The sequence below is a fragment of the Vanessa tameamea genome, chromosome 6 (assembly GCF_037043105.1).
Source record: "Vanessa tameamea isolate UH-Manoa-2023 chromosome 6, ilVanTame1 primary haplotype, whole genome shotgun sequence".
NCBI classification, from domain to species: Eukaryota; Metazoa; Arthropoda; class Insecta; order Lepidoptera; family Nymphalidae; genus Vanessa; species Vanessa tameamea.
The window spans coordinates 3215886-3238399 of NC_087314.1; the positions used below are offsets into that span (position 1 = coordinate 3215886).

General features: G+C 33.2%; 1 protein-coding gene across 1 annotated transcript in view; it reads left to right on the top strand.

Moving 5' to 3' along the window:
* LOC113393449 (proton-coupled folate transporter-like) overlaps window positions 1-22377 on the top strand; it is a 35466-nt gene extending 13089 nt beyond the window's left edge. The window contains exons 5-7 of the mRNA XM_026630336.2: window positions 1565-1648; window positions 5075-5231; window positions 22243-22377. Of these exons, the coding sequence (XP_026486121.1) occupies window positions 1565-1648; window positions 5075-5231; window positions 22243-22315 (314 nt within the window). The 3' untranslated portion in view covers window positions 22316-22377. The remainder of the gene's footprint in view (window positions 1-1564; window positions 1649-5074; window positions 5232-22242) is intronic.
* Window positions 22378-22514: the final 137 nt, after the last annotated feature.

Consider the following 22514-nt stretch of genomic DNA (forward strand, 5'->3'; position numbering starts at 1 on the left):
TTCGCACTTTATAGTGCATATTTCAATTCGAACCTTTCAAAAATTTTTTTGGATTAATCCCGGCCGCTGAATTACACCTCCAGTCATAATAAAAAAAATCATTAAAACCATCTCGATGTCTGGAAATTCACAAGAGTGCGATTTGAGGCATTTTCTGATTCGCACAACCACTCTGTGGAACCAGCTTAAGCCGGCGGTTTTTCAGAATTGAGACGACTCGGGAACCGTCAAGAAAAGAAACTAGTCATTTGTTAAAGCTGCAAGCCGCCCGGTGTTGCAGATGTCCATGGGCGGTGGTAGTCAGTTTCCATTAGCTGAGCCATCTGCACGTTTCCTGGCACCTATGTCATAAAAATGGATGTTTTGAAAAATATACATATTAAATTATAATGTGAGTGTATTTTTTCAGCAATATTTAAGTTTTAGAAAAATGTACGCAATTGATTGTAATAAATCCTTATGAATAAATTTCCATTTATTCTGAGGATGAGCCCTCTTTCTTATCACGATTGAACTGATACCCGGTTTGAAGATATTAATTAAATTCAATGAAATTGGTGGGTTTCTTTCGTGAACATTAATTATTATCGACTATTTTTATACTTATTCTGCTACACCGATATATACAAAATATACTTTTTAGAACTCTTTGGATAATCGATACGTTTAAAATATAGATTTCCCAATATAAAGATTTCCCAATCTTCATTCTCATGATTTATCAAGGGTGTAGTAATTTTATATAGCCAGAATAATTAGCTTCTCATTTCTAATATAAAACGCGTCGTATTCGCGGTTTTAATTCAAGCACTTTTGGATTTTTCAATTTATGAATATTGTTCACAGTCCTAATATATTTATACATATATATGTCGGATGTCGGAGGGATATCAGATCTATTGTTATTATTAATGTTCATAGTGTGGGCTACAGTGGGTAATCGTGAAAAGAATACAAAGAACACTTAGTTAATATTTAATTACAATTTATTACACTATTAAGTTCACACACAAAGTAATCAAATTAGAATGATAACACTCAACCATTCAGGAACGTTAGGACAGTTCCGTGACCTCACTCGGCTAATGCGTTGCAGTAAGTGTTGTGCCTCGACCCGAGCAATGTCTTCACGACTCTGTCGAAAGCGCGTTCAAGTTAGCACCGAACTACATCGGAGTCAAATTCACAACCGTAGGCGCGCTTTTCGTTCCGTTGAGTGTCTGTACGCTTAACCGGGTGCGACATATATATTATACTAATATAATTTTAAAAAAGGGATCTATATTAGAAAAAAAAATCACATTAAGGTTATAGTAATCGTATAAAACTTTAAATGGAAATGTAAATATGTAGTATAGTGGTATACAGTTTGTTTATATAAAATTGTAAATATGAATTTTAGAAATTAAAGTTAGTAGTGCTTTCTTGGATTCCAGACCTTGGAATTGTTAAGACACTAATCTATTGGATAATTTCTTTTTATTCATTTTCTACGAAAGTAGTTCCTGCGTAATATGTTTTTGTTTGTGCGCTGAACAGATTATTTATGGAATATTTTTTACAGCGCCACTAGTGGAGATTTTCAATGGGACATCATTCATTGCGATGCGCTCTATCGCATCTAAATTGGTGACCAGTGAGGAGTTGGGTGAGTGCTTATTATACTTCAAAATATTAATTAAAAAAAAGCCAATAATTAATCAAATTATTAAAACGAATAAACGTCACACAGAGGTATGTATATGTTTCCGACACATGCATGTCTCCTGCAAATGTTTTCCTTTAATGCTGAACACGAAATAAATAATAACCAAAAATGAAAATGTTTGAATTTATTTTAATCCACAATCTGTAGTTAAAATTCACCTGTCAAACTATTAACTTTGTGTTTATTTTAGAGATACATGTATGACGTAAGCTTATAAGCGTATGTTATGGTCGATTTTCGTACATTTTCTTTAGCAATTTTTGATTCGTGTTTATTATATCTTCCCTTATAAAATAAATCATTGTAGCTTTCTATGAGTATTGTAAGAAGTTCCTGGTAATATAAAAACGAACGAAAAAGTCTTCAAGGAATAAATTATTGTAATTTTTTTTTATTTCGTAATAATACATTTAGATTCAATTATGTTCAGTTTTCTCAGAAATGTTTTGCAATTTTTGTTTTGTATTCGTCGGAAAATCAGCAACAATTAGACAGCATTATATCATTTTTAAGGTTCCGTACCCAAATGGTAAAACAGGATCCTATTATTAAGACTCCGCTGTCCGTCTATCCGTCCGTCTGTCCGTCTGTCACCAGGTTGTATCTCATGAACCGTGATACTCAGACACTCGAAATTTTTACAAATGATGTATGTTGCCGCTATAACAACGAATACTAAAATCAGACTAAAATAAATATTTAAGTGGGGCACTCACACAACAGACATGATTTTTTTTGCACTTTTTATAGGTAATGGCATCGGAAACTTTCGTGCGCGAGTCCGACTCGTACTTGGCCGGTTTTTTTTATTTATATTTAAATTCACAGAAACTTTTGTCACTAACACGTACTAAAAACATATAACTTGCAATTTTTTTATGGATACTCAGCTATAAAATAATTTTAATCGTACTGAATGTATAAATGTGCTATGAATAATTTGATTATTAAAGGAGACCGTAAGAAATAAAAGTTCATTGCACTTTTAAATGCGGTTTTTATACTTCAATTTCAATTTGATATGAAATTTATTTTACTGGTCGTTCACCTCGTCTGTAAGCCCTTCTATAAGAATGAGATTACATAATTTATTTTTATAATAGAAATTAACATTTTAGCATATAAATAACTGGGATAACAATCTTGAATAATTATATTTGAATTCAAATGTGGCAGCCTCATACTCGTTTGATCAACCTTGCATTGTAAAAAATATACTGCCGCAGCTTTTTTAGCTTGAGCGACGCCGCGGGCGACAACTAGTTTCCCATAAAATTTGTACAATATTTGAAAAAAAAGACTGTTTTGCTAACATATATATTATTTTTTATAGTAAAAAATATGTTTTAATACGAAAATATTTTATTATCTATACTATATAACTTCTAAAAGAACACCATTTGTCGTATATCTATGATTTGAGAACATTCCGACATAGCCGCCACAGCTAGTATCGGAATACTTGGCGTCGATATTTCAAGCTTTGTTCAGTTTCGCGGTCAATTGGAAGGCAAAGCCGAATTGGCATCAAAAAAGCTCAGTGTGCTCAGTAAGGCAAGACAGTATTTCACGTCGGCCCATCTTCTAAGACTATACAAGGCGCAAATTCGGCCTCATATGGAGTACTACTCTCAGTACCAGCGGGCGGGTGCTCCCCAGTACCAGCTCTTTCCATTTGACCGTATGCAACGTAGAGCAGCTCGAATTATCGACGATCAAGCCCTTTCCGATCTGCTTGATCCTTTGGCTTTGTGTAGAGGTGTTGGATCACTCTGCATCTTCTACCGAATTTTTCACGGGGAATGTTCCGAGGAATTGTTTGGATTAATCCTGGCTGCTGGATATCACCTTCGGACATCTCGTCAAAATTCCAAGTTCACCCGCACCACCTAGATGTCCGAAAATCCACAACAGCGCGATTTTTAAGACATTTTTTTCCACTACAACCACTCTGTGGAACCAGCTTTCGCCGGCGGATTTTCCGAACCGATACGACTTAGGAACTTTCAAGAAAAGAGCGAACTCCTTCCTTAAAGTCTGGCAACTCTTCTGCAAGCCCCCCGGTGTTGCAGATGTCCATGGACGGTGGTAATCACTTTCCATCAAGTGAGCCTCCTGCTCGTTTGCCACCTAACACATAAAAAAAATAGTGATATTTTTTTAACGCGTCTAGAATATTGCGCATATGAATATTCTGGTTTATGATATGGCCCTTATGGTTCCTAAAATTAAGTGATATGGTAATATGTAAAACTATAAGAATTTTTACTAAACATGACCGTGTGGAATGGTGGCAAGAATGCTTGTAGCATTTTCTCTTTGAATCGCAATTCCTATCCTCTAGGCAAAAATTAAAAGATGTATTGAGACATATTCAGTATTTAATTGATACATCTGGTACTCATAATGATTTTTTACCAATCTAATAAGTTTAGCCTTTATGTTAAAAAATATCGCATGCTAATTTCAGTAGCACCCGTTTGACTACAGTTTAAATCCTTCTGGTCTATCAACTACCTACCTAATATATTTACTGTTTACATAGAAATTATGTGTTTGCAATATCAAATACATTTTTAATACACGAATTCCCCTGGCACCAGCTTTAATAGCTCAGACGAAATGAAATTTAATCCAAGCCTAAGCGGCTACTGCGAGCAGGTCAGCTCCATTTTGAAACAAAATTAAATAATTCTAGAACAAAATATAACTATACTATTTATTCTCCCCGACTGTGTCCACGCCTAATTTTCCTCTTGTAAATTAGAGGTTACTCAATTTTTTTAAATACTTAGTGGTAGGGCTTTACGAAAGCCAATTTAGCGTGGAGGGACGACTATCGCCAGTGAATAGATCTAATAGGCTTCGTATGTAGATTCAAAACTGAGTTTCTATTCCACTTTTCATGATTAATATTAAAGTATGAAAATTGATAAGAACATTTTTATAACAATATATTTAACTCGAGTGAAGAATCGAAGATAAATCAGAAAAAAATTGATTATAGTAAATTTAAATGTCTTCTTCTCCAGTAATCTTGATAACTTGTAATTGCAATATAACAAGAATACTGAGCCGGGATTGAAACACGTGAATCTTAATTGAAGATTTCGGATTCATACTCCATATGCACTATATACACTTGATTTATCTTTTTTAATTAATTTATTGTACAGCGGTGAAGTTCCACAGTACGATTTTGTTGGGTGAAATTTTGCCATATGGGTACTTACCCGCATTGTAGCAGCAGTATTTGTATACTAGCGCCATAAGACGAGACAAGACTTTTGTCTAGCTTTCGGACATCAACTGGCTGTTACTTTTTTATCTCCTTTTTGATATAAGTAAATATGATATTGTTCGCAGGTAAAGTTAATTCTCTATTCGGACTGGCAGAGGCTATGATGCCACTGGTGTACGGGCCGTTGTACTCCAGGGTGTACATGGCTACACTCAATGTTTTACCGGGAGCTGTTTTTCTATTGGGAGCCGGAATGACAGTTCCTGCAGTGGCGATATTTGGGTAAGTTTTTATTGAAATAATAATCACGTATTACATTATTAAGTTATGAAACTGAAGGTATATCTGATTTACAATATATATTTTATTTAGGTATAGTAGAATTGTCTATGTGTACTTCTTATTATGTGTCTAAAATGTTTTTCCTTCTGTGGAAATAATCTCGCAATTAATTTAATTTTATTTTTTTGGTGCTGTTTCTTTTTTTTTTATACGCACTTATGTCATGTGAGGTCACTCAGATTATAAGCACCTTTTTAAATATATGCTTAACTTCCTCTTGTGTGTATTTTCTTTAGTAATATTCCAATTCCATTTACACGCATCTGTAAGAATTCAATTCGTATCTCATTCGTAAAATGTTGTCAACCGACCGTGATACGCAATTTTGATACGTGTATCATATAAATTTTCTAATTATTTTATCACATTCTGACATTTCTCGCTCCTGTTTTCTAGTGAGGTTCGTGTTTCTTCTTACAGAATACCTCGACTGATGCATGAATTAAATGACGTACATATTTCAATAGCATGAGAAATAAAGACAATAAACTACTTTGACCTTAAATTAATATAACTTAATTCTTTATTTTTTAATTAATTATATATAAATAAAGAAATCTTAATCAAGGTCTATTTGTAGTGCATAATCATGCAGAAGAGCAAATCGCAAAGAATATATTAAACAAAGTTCTTATAAGTCGTTCTTTGACTCCTCACCTTGGAATTCACATTTCAAACAGATTATCTATTTCATATAAGGTGTTTTATGTCTGATATCATTGGACTTTTTTAACGGTAGGATAAAATAGATATTATTATTGTAATAATCGTTTACGAATCAATTTCTTATAAGTATTGTTATAGTTGTTATTTTCTTCTGTCAATTTGTTTTTGTTTTTTCATACATTTTTTATGTCATAAAATTATAATCGTTTTTTTTTTCTATTAATTGTTCCTAAATATTGCTAAACAGTTTATCATTATTTGTTGTTCGATTGGAATAGAGCATTAGGCATAGTTTTAGTTAGATTTAAAAACGTTTATTAAATGTTATGTAATGTTATAATGTAATGTTTGAATATAGAAGAATAAAAAAACGTTATAATTTAATATAAAAATTATAACTATAGATATCAGGTAGATATCATTTTGATCGATATTTTATGTATGTATTATTCATCTCATCCTTAGCCGTGAAAGAAGACATTGTAAGGAAAACCAAGCACACATACTTCCATATACACTCACACATACATACACTCAAAGGTATTCGACAGATGTTCACAAAAAGCTCTAAAGAGGAACTGCGTGATTGAATAACCTCCTTGCTTCTTAAAAATAGAGTCACCTTATGTTTAGGATTCATGTACGATCTAGTATTTTCCTTACAAAATTTAACGTAAAAATTATGTATTACACAAATAAATTCTATATTGATTTTACAAAACAAACTTACATCTAATTCAATCTATACAACAAACAAAATAAATAAATAATATGTGAAACAATTTATTTAGCCACTGGTCTAACATTTTGAGAACATAGTTGATTATTCCGCACGTGTAATGTATTAATTCGATAGAGTCGGTAATTATTTTGCTTTGACCGGTTAAAATTGGAAACTTTTTATTTAATCTGAATGAAAAACATTTTATGCAAATTAAATTATATCGTTCAATAACTGACTGGGGAGGGAATACATCGAAAATATTAAATTTTTCGAGTTTTAGATTGATTGAAAAGTTTGTTCGAAATGTTCATTTTGTTATTAAACTGTTTTTCGTTTTATTTTAATACTAGTTGGTTGGTGTTAGGCCAAACAGCCCGTCTGGGTAGGTACCACCCACTCATCAGATATTCTACCGCCAAACAGCAGTACTCAGTATTGTTGTGTTCCGGTTTGAAGGGTGAGTGAGCCAGTGTAACTATAGGCACAAGGGACGTAACATCTTAGTTCCCAAGGTTGGTGGCGCATTGGTGATGTTAGGAATGGTTAATACTTCTTACAAAGCCATTGTTTATGGGCGGTGGTGGCCACTTACCATCAGGTGGCCCATTTGCTCGTCCATCTGACGATAACCTAAAAAAAATAAAATATATCGGTTTTAAAAAGGTAGCCTGTGTCCTTGGGGTTTGCTTGCTTTATAGCAAATTTCATCAAATTCTGCAAGTAGTTTGGCCGTGTTAAAATATGTTATAACAGATTAAACCAAATATATACAATTTTCGACAAAGAAATATAAGTAAGAAAGCATTAATATAAATCTATATAGGTACCTACAAAAGTAGATTCTGTTATTTGTAAACAGATATAATATCAGCTTATCTAAGGATTCGTCCGCGACTCCATATTGTCGATGAGGTTATTGAACTGTTGTCTATGGGACGGAAATTAACTACGATAATTATATCCATAATATTAGGGCTGTTACCCGGTAGTATTGGTACTGTGAGACTTCAAAATAAAACCACCGAGTATGTACTGCTGGTCAGATAGTGTAATTGTTCTCACTTTATGAAATTACAAAAATTGTATTGTACTTTAGAAAAAACATTTCTATAGCGCGATGTAAAATACATCTAACGCCATCTATTGACGAAATAATAAACTGAAACATTATTTGGCATAATGTTATTCGATCTTGAACATACCGCCCACCAAGGACGTTACTGAAGGAACGTCCTTCCGAGTTTACTTAAAAGTTGTACACATATAATAAGAAACCAGATAAAATATTTTGTTGAATACAATAATATACTGGTTTGAACTAAACTTAAAACTGAACAATAATAACTTAAAAATACTAAGTACCTTAAATTAAATAACAATAAAACATAAAATAAAACTATACTTAAGCTAGGTACATTTAAAGTAATAACATTTAGCAATAGTAAATATTATTTGGCCTCCCTATCTAATACAATTACATTTGTCCTAAGAATAATGAAAAACAACAATAATAATACAAAAGTTGAACTAAAACACATGAATATAATATGATCTAATCACACAAACAAAAAATTAAACATTCTTTTGTTCGGTAATTGGTAAAATGCAAATTTTAGACGTTGGTCTTTTAATTGTATTGGACTTAGTGCGTACTGTGACTACACGGGTAATATTATCACTACCAGGATGTTTATGTAATATACGACCTAACAACCAACGGCTTGGAGGTAAATTATCTTCCTTTATCAGAACTATGTCACCAACTGATGGTTCAGGAATTTGACAAGACCATTTATACCGGTTCATCAAATTAGACAGGTATTCGTTTGACCAACGTTTCCAAAACGATCGAACCATTCTCTGAACAAATTGCCAACGCGATAAGTGGTTCAACCCTGAACTTTCAAATTGATTATCAGGTACATTCAGTAACGGTTCGCCAATTAGGAAATGTCCAGGTGTTAAAGGTAATGCTTCACCAGGATCAGCGACATGAATAACACTCATGGGTCGCGAATTCAAACAAGCTTCCACTTGGGTCAGAAGCGTGGTCATTTCCTCGAATGTAAGGGTCGAGTCACCTATGACTCTTTTTAAGTGAAATTTTGTTGATTTCACCCCTGCTTCCCACAGTCCGCCGAAATTGGGACTGTGCGGAGGAATGAAGTGCCACTCCGTACCATTCGATTCTAAATGCTCTGCTATAGATGGTTGAATTGATACTAATTCCTGTAACTCTCTTGCGGCACCGACAAAAGTGGTACCGTTATCGCTCCACAACTTAGCACAGTGACCTCGTCTAGACACGAAACGTCTGAAAGCTGCCAAAAATGCCTGCGTGTTCATGTCACTGACTACTTCTAAATGTAAAGCACGAGTAACCATGCATATAAAAAGACATATATAGCCTTTGTACGAACGGTGCCCACGACCCTTCGTTGTTCTAAGATTTATGGGTCCCGCGTAATCTACACCACTATGTAAAAATGGACGAGCTGGAGTACATCTAACGGACGGTAATGAACCCATAAATTGATTATTTATATTTGCTCTTTGCTTAGCACACTTAACACACTTGTATATGTGGTGTTTGGCTAAGTTTCTAATTCCTATTATCCAGTAGGCTGTCCTCAAAAAATTTATCATCAACTGAAGACCTCCGTGCAGCGTTTTGACATGAGCATCTACTATTATAAGTCGAGTCACTGGACTACAGCGTGGTAGTACAATCGGATGTTTGGTCTGTTCACTCAACTGAGCTTTCTCCAATCTGCCTCTAACTCTTATTATTCCTTTATTATCAAGGTAAGGACAAAGTGACTTCAATACACTTGATTTTATTTGTAAATAGCCTTTATCCTGTAATTGTGTATATTCCTTTGTAAATATTTCCTTTTGTGTTTGTCTTATACAACATTCCAGCGCAGCATCTAATTCTACCTTTTGTAAATACATTCCACGATATATTTTGTTATTTTTCAGGAATCTTCGACAATATGCAACAACTTTCATTAACTTTTTTAATGTAGAATACCTTTCGAAAATTGAATTATTTGGAACAACCGTTACATAAGATTTAACGCACTCTTCTAAATCCAAGTTTAATTTGTCTAAATTATTTGGTCTGTTATAGGATATATTGTCCTTTTTCAGGAATGATGGTCCTGAAAACCATAAATCACAGGTGAGAAGTGATTTCGGCGGTATTCCCCTAGATGCACAGTCTGCGGGGTTGTCCTTTGTCGAAACATGAAACCATTGAGATGCTTTCATGTTCGTTAGTATTTCAGATGTTCGATTAGCTACAAACGTTTTCCATCTACTTGGGTGGTCGTTTATCCAGGCTAGTACAACTGTGGAATCGGTCCATGCTTTAATTTGATCTTTGGAAATACTCAAGATATTAGCTGTTTCGATCAAAAGTTGTGACAGAAGAACTGCTCCACACAACTCTAGCCGTGGAATACTAATTTGTTTTACAGGAGCTACTCTGGTTTTTGCAACAATAAGTGTCACGTGTATTTTACCTTCAAGGTCAATGGTCCTCAAATAAATCACGGCTGAGTAAGCTGTCTTCGAAGCATCACTAAATCCATGCAGTTCCAGCTTCTGATTCAATGTAGTGCCTATCCAACGAGGTATGCGTACGTCGGTAAGTAGTGACAGTTGCTCTCGATAGTCAATCCACTCCTTCACTAACTCCACGTTTAGTTCTTCATCCCAACTAACGCCGGTAAGCCATAACTTTTGTATGAATACCTTTGCTAGTACTATACTTGGGGCTATCCAACCCAAAGGATCAAATAGCCGTGCTATATTTGAAATGATTGATCTTTTAGTTGCAGGTGCAGTCGTCAGCGGCGGGAGATTAACTAAGTACTGGAAGGTGTCTTGGCTGCGGTTCCAGGTAAGTCCTAATATTTTTATTGTACTATCTATCTTGATTTCTACTTCTTTTACTTCTTCGTGTGATATTTCTTTAATCTTGTCTATGTTGTCCATATAAATTATGTCCTTGTTTGTTCTATTTATATATAATTGTCCTTGATCTTTCTCATTCTCCATTTCCTTAATTTCTTTTATTAATTCCTGATTATTAGAATTCCATTTTTGCAATTTAAATCCACCTTTACCTAATAATTCTGTTATTTGTGTATATATTTCTAATCCTTGATCCACTTCGTAACACCCTGTCATAAGATCATCCATATAGAAACAATTGAGTACTTTATCTTTTGCAAGTGGATAGTTGTCTCCTTCATCAAAAGCAACTTGGTGTAACGTCCGAACGGCTTGATAAGGTGCAGAAGCTGTACCAAAGGTGACTGTCGTTAGTTCATAGTCAACAATTTCTTTTTCCGGACAATCACGCCAAAGTATGCGTTGAAACATTGCATCTCCTTCAGCAATTCGGACTTGACGATACATTTTAATTATATCCGCTACCAGTGCTATGGGATACAATCGCCATCTTAATATGGTGTGCCTTAAGTCAGCTTGCAATTTCGGCCCTACCATAAGATTATCATTTAAAGAAACTCCGTTACTGTTCTTCTGAGATGCATTAAAAACTACTCGAACTTTTGTAGTAGTTTTATCGTCGCGTACAACCGCGTGATGAGGTAAGTAAAAAGCTTTATCTTTCTTCATATCATCTTTTGCTATTGGTCTCATGTGTCCTAATGATAAATATTCTTGTATAACCTCTACGTACTTTTCTTTTAGTTCTTTATTATTTCCTAATCTTTTTTCTAATGACTTAAATCTTTTTTCAGCTATATCTCGTGAATTTCCAGACATGCATAGTGTATTCTCTTCACGAAAAGGTAACCTAACAATATATCTCCCACTTTCATCTCTTCTAGTAGTTAGACTATAGAACTCTTCACATGCTTTCTCTTCCGGTGTAAGTATTTGCTTTGTACTAGTTTGTTCTTCTAATTCCCAAAATCTTTTTAAAATATCATCTTCTTTATCTACCTGAGCATGTAATACATTGATAATCTTTGACCTCTCTTTATCTTCGTTATCCACAACACCCGAGATGACCCATCCTAAGGTAGTATTTTGGGCGATTAAATTGCAGGCAGGATTTTTTATTATTCCCTCAGTAATGATGTGGCTGTAAACGTCAGCACCTAATAAAATATCAATTTTATTGGAGGTGTGGAATCCTGGATCTGCAAGACACAGGTTTGTGACACTTAGCCAATTTAAGTTAGTGTTGACGCTACGTTCAGGTAAGTAGGATGTTATTTTGTTTAACACGTATGCCTTCACCGTAAACACGAAGTCGAAATTCACTCTTGATCTTATATTTAAATGTACCATAGACCTAGCAATGGTTGAACTATTTTCACCAAGTCCTGATATAACTCCTTGTATAGGTGTCTTTTTTAGACTAAGAAATTGAACTGCTGCTTCGGTTATAAAACAAGCTTGGGAGCCCTGATCAAGTAAGGCACGGATGGGATGATATTCGCCATTCTTCGACTCGACTTTGATTAGCGCTGTGGCTAATAAAACCTGTCTTGGCTTTGACACCCTTCCTGTCGACAAGCACGAAACTATCGGAGGAGAACTAGTTGAGGAATTAACATTTTCTATCGTAGGCTTCACTGATGTGGTTTGCTCTGATTGAGGATTAAAATGAAGAAGCGAGTGATGGCGCTTCCGACAAACTCTACAAGTGGTAACCTTTTTGCAATCATATACGTTGTGATTACTACCTAAACAGTTAAAGCAGATTCGGTTCTTCATCACAAACTCTCGTCTACCTTCAACAGGCTGTTTAGTAAACTTCTTGCAAAAACAAAGTTTGTGCGGTTCTGAGCAGTACTCACAGCGCATACTTGATGAGTTAGTGGCTAACATTACCTTTGCACCATGAGAATTGTTATAGTTATAATTTTTATTTACCTGCTGAGCCATCGATACCTTTGGTTCTAAAAATTCTAAAGCACGGAAACGATTTTCAATAAACAGTTTGAATTGTTCAAAGGTTGGCAAATCGTTATTGGAATCGCTGGCGCAAACATTTAATTCCCATTGTTTACGAGTTTCACTATCTAGTTTTAGAGTAACAATGTGTAAGATAATAATATCCCATGTATTTACGTTAATATTTAAGTTTCTAAGTGCATGTAAACAATCACATGTGGTATCTAACAATTCTTTCAACGATGAAGCTGACTCGACATTTATTCGTTTTTGACCAAACAATCTTTTTAAAATACAATTAGTCAGATATTTCTTGTTATTATATCGTTTTTCTAATTGAGCCCAGCACTCACTATAGTTAGCGGAAGTTATTGGAGTGTGGCGAATGAGCTGTTCAGCTTCACCAGAAAGGTGACTTTTCAAATAATGCATTTTTTGTACATTATCTAATGAATCATTTTTGTGCACTAAAGATGTAAAAAGATCGTGAAATGTTGTCCATTCCCCGTATTTACCAGAAAATATAGGGATGGCGATCTTTGGTAGTTTAACAAAAGGAGTAACTGGCTTCGACATACCTAAAGTGTTTTCATTTTGTACTGATCCCTTTGTTGAACAGATTTTGTTAAGCGTTGTTTTCATAAGACTTTTATAAACTATATAAGTATTCTCAACATCATCATATATATCACCTACCATTTGTTCTATGTCCTCCAATTTAAATCTTTCATATAATTTAGTATTATTCTCTTTAAATATAGACCAATCCGTTTCTAACAATTCTTGCTTGGTTTCAATATATTCTACTGTTAGTCTATCTTTACTACATTTTTTAAAGTTAATTAGACCTTTCTTCATTACATTTTGCGAATCTTTTAAAACATTTATTAAACCTTCCATTTTTAAAATATTCAAATTATGAATTAAGATAATTTAAAAGTATGAATTTTTTTTTTTTTTTCAAATCAAATCTCTAAAATTTTACAAGTGTTTTGAATTTTTTTTCGAAATCGGGCATAGGTTCCCCGTTCCTTCGTTTTTTTATAAATTATTCTAAGTCCTTAACTAACATGCTTAAAATTATAAAGTAAATCTAAATTAATCAATAAATTTTCTAAGTTTAAAATTCTTCGTAAATTTTCAAAGTTCAAAATTTCTTCAAATTGAAATATTATTAGAAATTCAAATTTCAAAAGAAAGCTAACTTTTTCACTTTTGATTATTCACCAATAAATATTCAAAATAATGTACTCACAGGATTGCACTTCACACAAACACAATTTGATGACCTGGTGTAAGTGGCGCCCTCTGTAGGTGGCGACACTTTGAACTAATCCGCTGCAGTTGCTCCGTCCGCCCACCAATGCACGGCTGGGGTCCCGCTGCTGCGGCCTCTGATGCGTGTTTCCTTACTGCAGCAATCCACTGCGGAGACACGGGAGAAGCGGCTTCACCGCTCACAAAAAACACAATCCGGCTCGATGGACCAATATTAGGGCTGTTACCCGGTAGTATTGGTACTGTGAGACTTCAAAATAAAACCACCGAGTATGTACTGCTGGTCAGATAGTGTAATTGTTCTCACTTTATGAAATTACAAAAATTGTATTGTACTTTAGAAAAAACATTTCTATAGCGCGATGTAAAATACATCTAACGCCATCTATTGACGAAATAATAAACTGAAACATTATTTGGCATAATGTTATTCGATCTTGAACACATAAAAACTTGATAAAAGCAGATATTGAGCGAAAATGTTGAATGTATTTGTTGGAAGGGACTTCCTCGTAACGATTATTTCTTTTATATGTGTTAAACATTTTTTATATATTTGAAACGCTTACGATTTCGAGAATCGGCTATTTGACAATACGGAAAATAAAGTGTCAATATTGTAATCATATATATATATATATATATATATATATATATATATATATATATATATATATATATATATATATATATATATATATATATATGCATTTTTTTAAACGTTTGTCACGTGACACAAAACGCTCCTAATTGGTCGGGTTTATGATGACGTAATTTGCTTGTTAATCTCGCTTGCCTACTGTATGTGGATTTTATGTGCCACAGATTGCAATACAAGCAAGTGACATCGCCGACCCCATTCTAGCTCCATATTGTCAAGTAGCGTTTTCGCGCGCTATTTAAATATTGAATTTTTAATTTGATATTTTTCAGCAAATATGTACTAGAATTAAAAAACACAACTTTTACTGAGTTCCTTAACCTTTACTAAATAATATAAATTGGATTTTAAAAACCAGTCAAATAGCCTATTGTTTACTATTACAATGTATAAGCTACCGCACGGAGACAAAAAATCCTAATGAGTCTTTAACTAATTAACATTAAATCCTTTATGAAAATTACATCGCAGACAACATTTAAGTATTCATTAGTTAATCAGTAAGGCTGAGCATCGAAAAATATAACGGATTCTTAAATCTATTCATTCACAAAGACGCGCCCTTCCACGTTGAATCATTACTGTCGGCTTGCATTAGTATGAGTGAGTGACGCTCACATCGTCTTAGTGTGCGTGAGACGACTAAGAATAAAGACAAAAAATACAAATAAGATTTAATTTTGTTAAGTTTATTTAATAAAAAAATATTAATTTCACGCGAAGGGGCGCGTCTTCGTGTGTGAATATGTCTATACTAATAATCGTTGCTTAACAGGTGTTTAGACAAACACTGTTTTCTCTCTCTCTCTTATCATTAACTTGACTAAGAAGAAGAAGACAATGCATTGTTTAACTCATCACCCCGTAAACAACATTTATAGATAAAGCCGAAAGTGCCATGTGATTAGACGTGTGTAAAGTAATGCACGAGCTATTATGACCATAAAGCATGGCAGCCATGCCGTGACCGTGTGTCGCCGGTCCTCGTCCAGTATAAACATGAATTCGACGCATATTTAAGTCTTTTATTGATTTGTATACTTTTCGACTTCTTCATAGAGGCCTGGTCGTTGACCGCAGTATGTTTTGTGTTTTTCAATATCAATAAAATATGTACGAAAGTTTCCCTTTTACTTTCTATATCATTGTATGGGTGAATACAATATATTATTCTCTTACGTAGTCGACGCGGACGACGTTGATATAAGCAAGGAGTAAGGCGATTTACTTTTTTGGTCGTAATAATAAACAGCGACGTCTTCAGACTGGTACACCTCGTCGATACTGCGATTGCAGCTGCGGGATTTGCCTTGCGTAAGCGGTGCAAATGAATGAGTTAAAATACCACAGTCCCCTGCCCTTTAGTAGGCAACCATATACACGTGAAGAGGCAATATGAGTATTGAAATCTGTACCTCGGAGCACATTAAGTAGCAGTTATATGTCTCTTAATGTGGCTAAGTTATGTCACTATTGTTGTTGCAAATGTGGTGTGCATAGCGGAATTACCCATTTTAATGGAATACCGTAAGTAGAAAGATTTTATAAGATATTTTATATAATATATTTATATGTTAAAATAACGGTGATTCTATTTGCGGTGATTTATTATAGGTTTAAATTACATATATTATTAACTACTTATGAAACTTTGTAATGTGGATATAGATTCGACCAATCATATTTATTTTAAAAGCAGGTTTTAATTGTTTATTTATACGAAATTCACTCATGGTCATTATTAATGTTTAAAAATGGAAATTACAAAGTATTTATAGACGTTTTTAAATCATTATAGATATAAGTAAGAATGTCAACGTAGTCCAAGTATAAAAAAAAATTCGGTGTAATAATAACATACCTTTTTTTTTTGTTGCGAAAAACGCATTACGCGTTTTCCCCGCGTGTGAGGGTATGTGGGGCTGGCAGGCGCTGAAGGCGCCGGAATACCCACTAAAAAACCAGCGTAAACCAGGTACCCACTCCGTCTTTTCGGGGGAGGTCACGGGAATGCGAGCGCATACTACTGTGACTGTGACGGTAGGCCCACCTCCGCGGGCCTCCGTGTGTTAACATACCTAGCGAACGTTTCTAAGACTGTATCAGATGCAGGAAAACTTTACAAGATCCATATAGAATATCACAGTATGTATTTATTATATACAGCACCAACAACAATATTTTTGGTAAAAAATAATAATTGGGAAAAGTAAAATTTTGTGAAATTTGTCACACAATGTTAATTCATACAAAATAAATGACGTATTCATTTTGAACGTATTCTAGCAATAATGTAGACAATTAATCTTTTGAATTTAGATCATTAAAAAAAAAATCTAAAAGTTAATGGAAAATTAAGTAAGGTAAAATTAGTCGTTGTGTCGGGGCCGACAAATGAATGACTCGATGTATATGTGATGTGACTCATTATTTAAAAATGATTTTATGCTGAGATGCCTTGATGACCGTAGAAAGAATATTGTGATAGGTCCGTGATCGGATCGATGTTATTTTGAAGTGGCGAAGGATTTACGATAAAACTGTTATTATCGTTTATTTGTCCTACTTACGTACGAATAATATAATTAAAATGATGTCATCATAACAACTTGAATTTAATAATTTTGAATTAAATTGAATATCAATTAAATAAAATAAAACTTAACTATTTCAAGATTATTTCAACTGTCATGAACTCATGGCCCATATGACAGACGTCAGAAACGCATTCGCAAGCGGATTTGGATCATAACCGTATCGTAAATTGCGTATAACTCCAGCATTTTTGTGTTTATAAGTCATCTCGTCCTCGGTGGTGAAAGAACACATCGTGAACTTGTGTCGGATGAACTTCTACCGTATGTACATCCACCAATCCGCATTTATAGCCACGTGATGAATTAGAGCCAAACTCATTGAGAGATATTCAAATAAAAGCATGAAAAAACGAAAGGCGTGTTCTACGATGCTTTAGGTACCCCGCATGGGCGAATAGTCGGTTGGCGAATATTTATATTTTATGGAATATAAATAGCACAGAATATAATCCTTATTTTACTCGTATGAAGTCGTGACGAGCAGCTAGTTTAATATATAAATTGCAGTTTGTATTGTAATACACTTCGAGCTACGTAAATATTTAAACAAACACATTGATGACAATAATCGGTAAGGTATGTTTGTATTGCGACTACAATATGTTCGGAAACGGTTAATTAATTTCTTTAGATATAAACTATTGTTGAATTAAAATTTGGAATACACCAACGGTTTTTTTTATATTAAATATAAAAAATATTAATATATTATTGCTAGTTACCTTACATACAGGGTTTTTGGTAATTCGACGTATTCCCGTTAGGAGGTGATAGGGGTGACTATTTGCGATAATTTTAACCCCCATATGCATGATGCAAAAGTGAACATTTTTGAGTTATCATGTTTTTTAGCTTTTTTTAAAATAAGTCAAAAATACAACTTCAAAAAATGTATTAAAAAAAAGGTATTCATTTAGATCTAATTTTTTCTTCTGATTTATAAAAACGATTAAACACTGGTTATTTCACAATATTAAAACAAAAATTATAGGTAAAAATTTAAAAAATGCGATAAGGATAACGATATTATTTCCAATTTTTTTATGTCATTAGCAAAAATATGAATTCATTGACCAGGAGGTCAATTCTGCTAAGAAATTGTCATATGATTGCAATCGAATTGAAATGTAGTCATTGCGTTTTTACGTTTCTTTCTGTATTGAAAGTAAAAAAAAGTAAAGTTGTGTTAGTAGTATTACCTACTAACACAACGATCCAGTTGCGGTTCATTGCGGATCGAATTAGAATCGGGAAAGTATCGCAACTATTAATATTAAACATTATTACAAACAAGTAGTGGAATTGGGGCTGAAATGACGAAAGTACATTTTTTGAATAAAACATAAACGACATTTTGGCATTCGCCAGATAATTTAAAAAATAATAAACTTACTTGTACGAATTATTCAATAATATTATAAATGTGAAATTTATTATATATATTCATGTGTCTGTTACGTTTAATGGCTAAACCACTGATTTGACTTGATAGCAAACATGAATCCCAAGGACGTAAATAGGTCATATAGTACACAAGTTCTTGAAGGATTTGTTATTATTAAATTCCAATCCAGTGGAGCCGCGTGTTCAGCTAGCTTGTAATAAAAACGCTTAACGTTACTAATACCAACAATCTAACGTAAATAGATATCTGCTATATAAAATATCCAACATATGTTCATTGTCTTCATTCTGATTAACAAATGTACCTAAGCGTTATTGACATTGAATAATTCCATGGTCTCATGCTACTTCTTAGCTCATATAATTATTTTATAATATATTTCATGTAAAATACAATTAATTCACTCGGTGGTAGGGCTTGAACACCCTTACTTAATTAACCTTTTTTGCTTAATAATCACCGCAAATAGAACCACCGTTTTAAAAAATAAATAAAAAAAACAATCTATTCGTATTCCATTAAATTGGTTCAGCTCTGCATTGCACATTTGCTTCTCTTCTCCTTCAACTTCTCCAATAGTGACAGCTTATACCAAGACACATTTAATAGTAACTTAATGGGTTCCTTGGTATAGACTTCAATACTCCTGGTGCATCTTCACATGTATATGGTTGCGACTAAACGGCACGGCGCTGTCCCATGTCAAGTCATTCATATTACATGTAAGGTACATAATTTATGAAAAATACAAATAATTAAAATGATTTACACTTGGCGGTAGGACTCCGCGAAAACCCGTCTGGGTAATTACTCTATTTAATAATTAAAATACCTAATTTAATTATATATTCTACCGACAAAAAGCAACAGTATTGTTGTGTTCTGGTTTCACGGTCGAATGAGCCAAGCCACTACAGTCACAAGGAATATAACATCTTAGCTCCCATGGTTGGTGGCGCATTGCCGATGTTGAATGTTTAATATTTCTTCCAGCTAATGCTAATGTCTATGGGCGGTGGCGATCACTTACCATCAGGTGACTCATTACCCGCTTACCGTCACTGTAAGAAAAGACAAATTTGGTAAGACTAGTAATTTTAGCTAACAGGCGTTCACCAGTATGTACAGATAACTGGATAACTCATATAAAATGTTTTATAATATGGCATCTAGTTGCCGTAACATAATATTTCTTGTATAATAGCATTAAGATCTAGCCTACTTAGTGATTAATGCATTTATGGCAATTATCTATTAATTATGAGATATACAAGCTCTGGTATCGACTACTCTTGATTAGTACATAATACATAGTATAGTTTCTTTTTTAATTTAAAATCATAGGCAGATTGGTTGCTTGTTTGTAAGTGGACGCCACCGGCCAAGATATTGGTGATGTAAGTAATGTTAATCATCCCTAACATGGCCAATGCGTTACCAACTTTGGGAGCTAAGATGTTATGTTCGATGTGCTTATAATTAAACCGGGTCACATATCCTTCAATTTATTTCAAATTCATTAATAATAAGTATTTCTGTATGGCGATAGAATGTGATGAGTGGGTGGTACACAGACGGGTCTACACGAAATCCATCAACGACATTTAATATCAAAATTTATCGATGCATTATATTAATTCCAACGTTCTAATAAATGATTGGTATTCACTAATACACTCGTCAAAGAGAGGACGGTGGGTAGTCTAGGTTATTTAAATATTTGTTACAGATATCATTCAGCAATGTAACGATATTTTTTATCTAAGTGTAATCACTTATTAGCAGATTAATAGCGTATTTAATGAAATACATAAACAAAGTTGCTTCGTATGTTATAATATCTGTTAATATTTTTGTTAAATGAATAAAGTTGAATGTTTAAATCCTTTGAGTCTTAAATAAAAAAAAAAAAATTGAAGTTTCATTCAATTGTTTTTGTTTTGATAGAGACAATATTGTAATTTGAAAGCATTATTTTTTCATACATATAATACGTATTAAGATAATAATTTTGCCATTACGATATTATATAAACCTCTGCCTAATAAAATCATATTTATTATTAATTTTACTAATATCTTATTAACCCTTTTTTTCTTACTCTTAATTTTTTCATCTCGACGATAATTTTAGTTGCTATTGCTACCTATAAAATTAAATAAAAATTTAAATCGATTAACGGACAGAAAAGAAAAAGTTACTCAACCTTTTATTTTTGCCTATTTATATATAGATTTAAATTGCAATTATAATAACAATTGTGAACAAAATATTATATTTATATGTATAATTTATCATTTACGATCAACGAACACGACCTTTGGTCGCACTTCACGTGAATTTTTTCACGCAATAAGTCAACAAATAAATGTATTTCATACTGACAGCCTACTTGCTTTGCGTTAATTTATAAACAATATTATAAATGTAAAACTAAGTTTTTTTTGGTCACAATTACACTTCTTAACTCCTCAATCCATAAATATGAAATTTGGCATACACGGACATAAGGTACCTAACTCCTGCTCGCCCTCTGCACATACAAAGCCGGGGGTAGAAACTAGTCAAAATATAACGACTCAATCAAATTCTTTACCAAATTTGACTATATACAGTATGCCAGTAGTCGCTGCTCTTAGCTCCCTTAGCGATCCTCCCCTTTTGAGTTCTTCTCAAGTTTTGGAGCTTTTTCCACCACGCTGTTTCAATGCGGATTGTTGGATACACGAATATAATGATACAGATTTTTTGTACCCCAACCTCTTCCAACTCCTCCATGCTGTGACCGAAATCGGCCGGACGATATTAAAAACTTCTTAAGTATAAATTACTGTGAATGAAATGAGTTGATTATTATTATTAGATTTTTTAAAGATATTTTCCTAAAGGGATCTTAATTATCTATTATGCTTCGATAGTATCAAAGAGGCGATGTTTTTTTTTTCTAAAAATGCAAAGAAATTTAACCATAGGCAATAAACTCGTTCCTTTTGAATAACTAAAAAATTAGTATATAAACGCGTTACATGTCCATACTTTTGTACACCTACCCTTTTTGTTTGAAGATAAGTTTTGGACCTTATTCCACGACGTTGCTTTCATTCGGGTTAGTCGATAAACTTGCGGTGTCATTGAAATTAGATACATGCTTTTCATCAAATACATTATAAAGCCTGTCAAATACATTATAATGTCCTACAGCTGAGCTAAGGCCTCCTCTCTCTTTAAGGAGAGGTTTCAATAATAAATTCTGCAAACACTCTTAGCATTATCAATTAGTACATTTAAATATATGTTCAATGTTAGATAAGTTTAACTAGCTTATGGTAAAAATTAAATAAAAAATAATTCGTATTATTTCATAAATTAGTAAACATTTTTTTTTAAACTGTACTTATTATTCTTTGATTTGTAATTTGATTATATTTAATGATTATATTTATTATGGTATTTAATTAGTGGTAAACAACAGCTGTTGAAAATCTTGTCGATTATTTTCGGTAAAATCAACATCGACTGGTGGCAACTTTAAATTCAATTTAATCATGTAAAATTATGATTAAAAGTGTTTATAAGAGCCTGTTTGAACAATTGATACGATTTTGAAACGATTAGTCGTAATTAAGTTTATTTCTTTAAATTTTTTATAGTATTATTTAATTATTTGTTTTTGTTTATAGTTGGATGTATTTCGAGCAGCGAGAAGACAACAAACAAGTTGAAGAAATGGTCGACGTTAATAAAGATATATAATTTAAATACAATAATAGATAGCAATTAAAAATAATTAAGGCAAAATAAAAATAACTTTTAAATGTTTCTTTTATTCTATCAAATATTGATCCTATATTTACACTAATGTCATTGCGACTTAACAGTGTGATTATTTAAGGCCGAGTTTATTTTCAAACCGCCTCGAGTGTTTGCTAATGATTTTAAAACTGATATGACA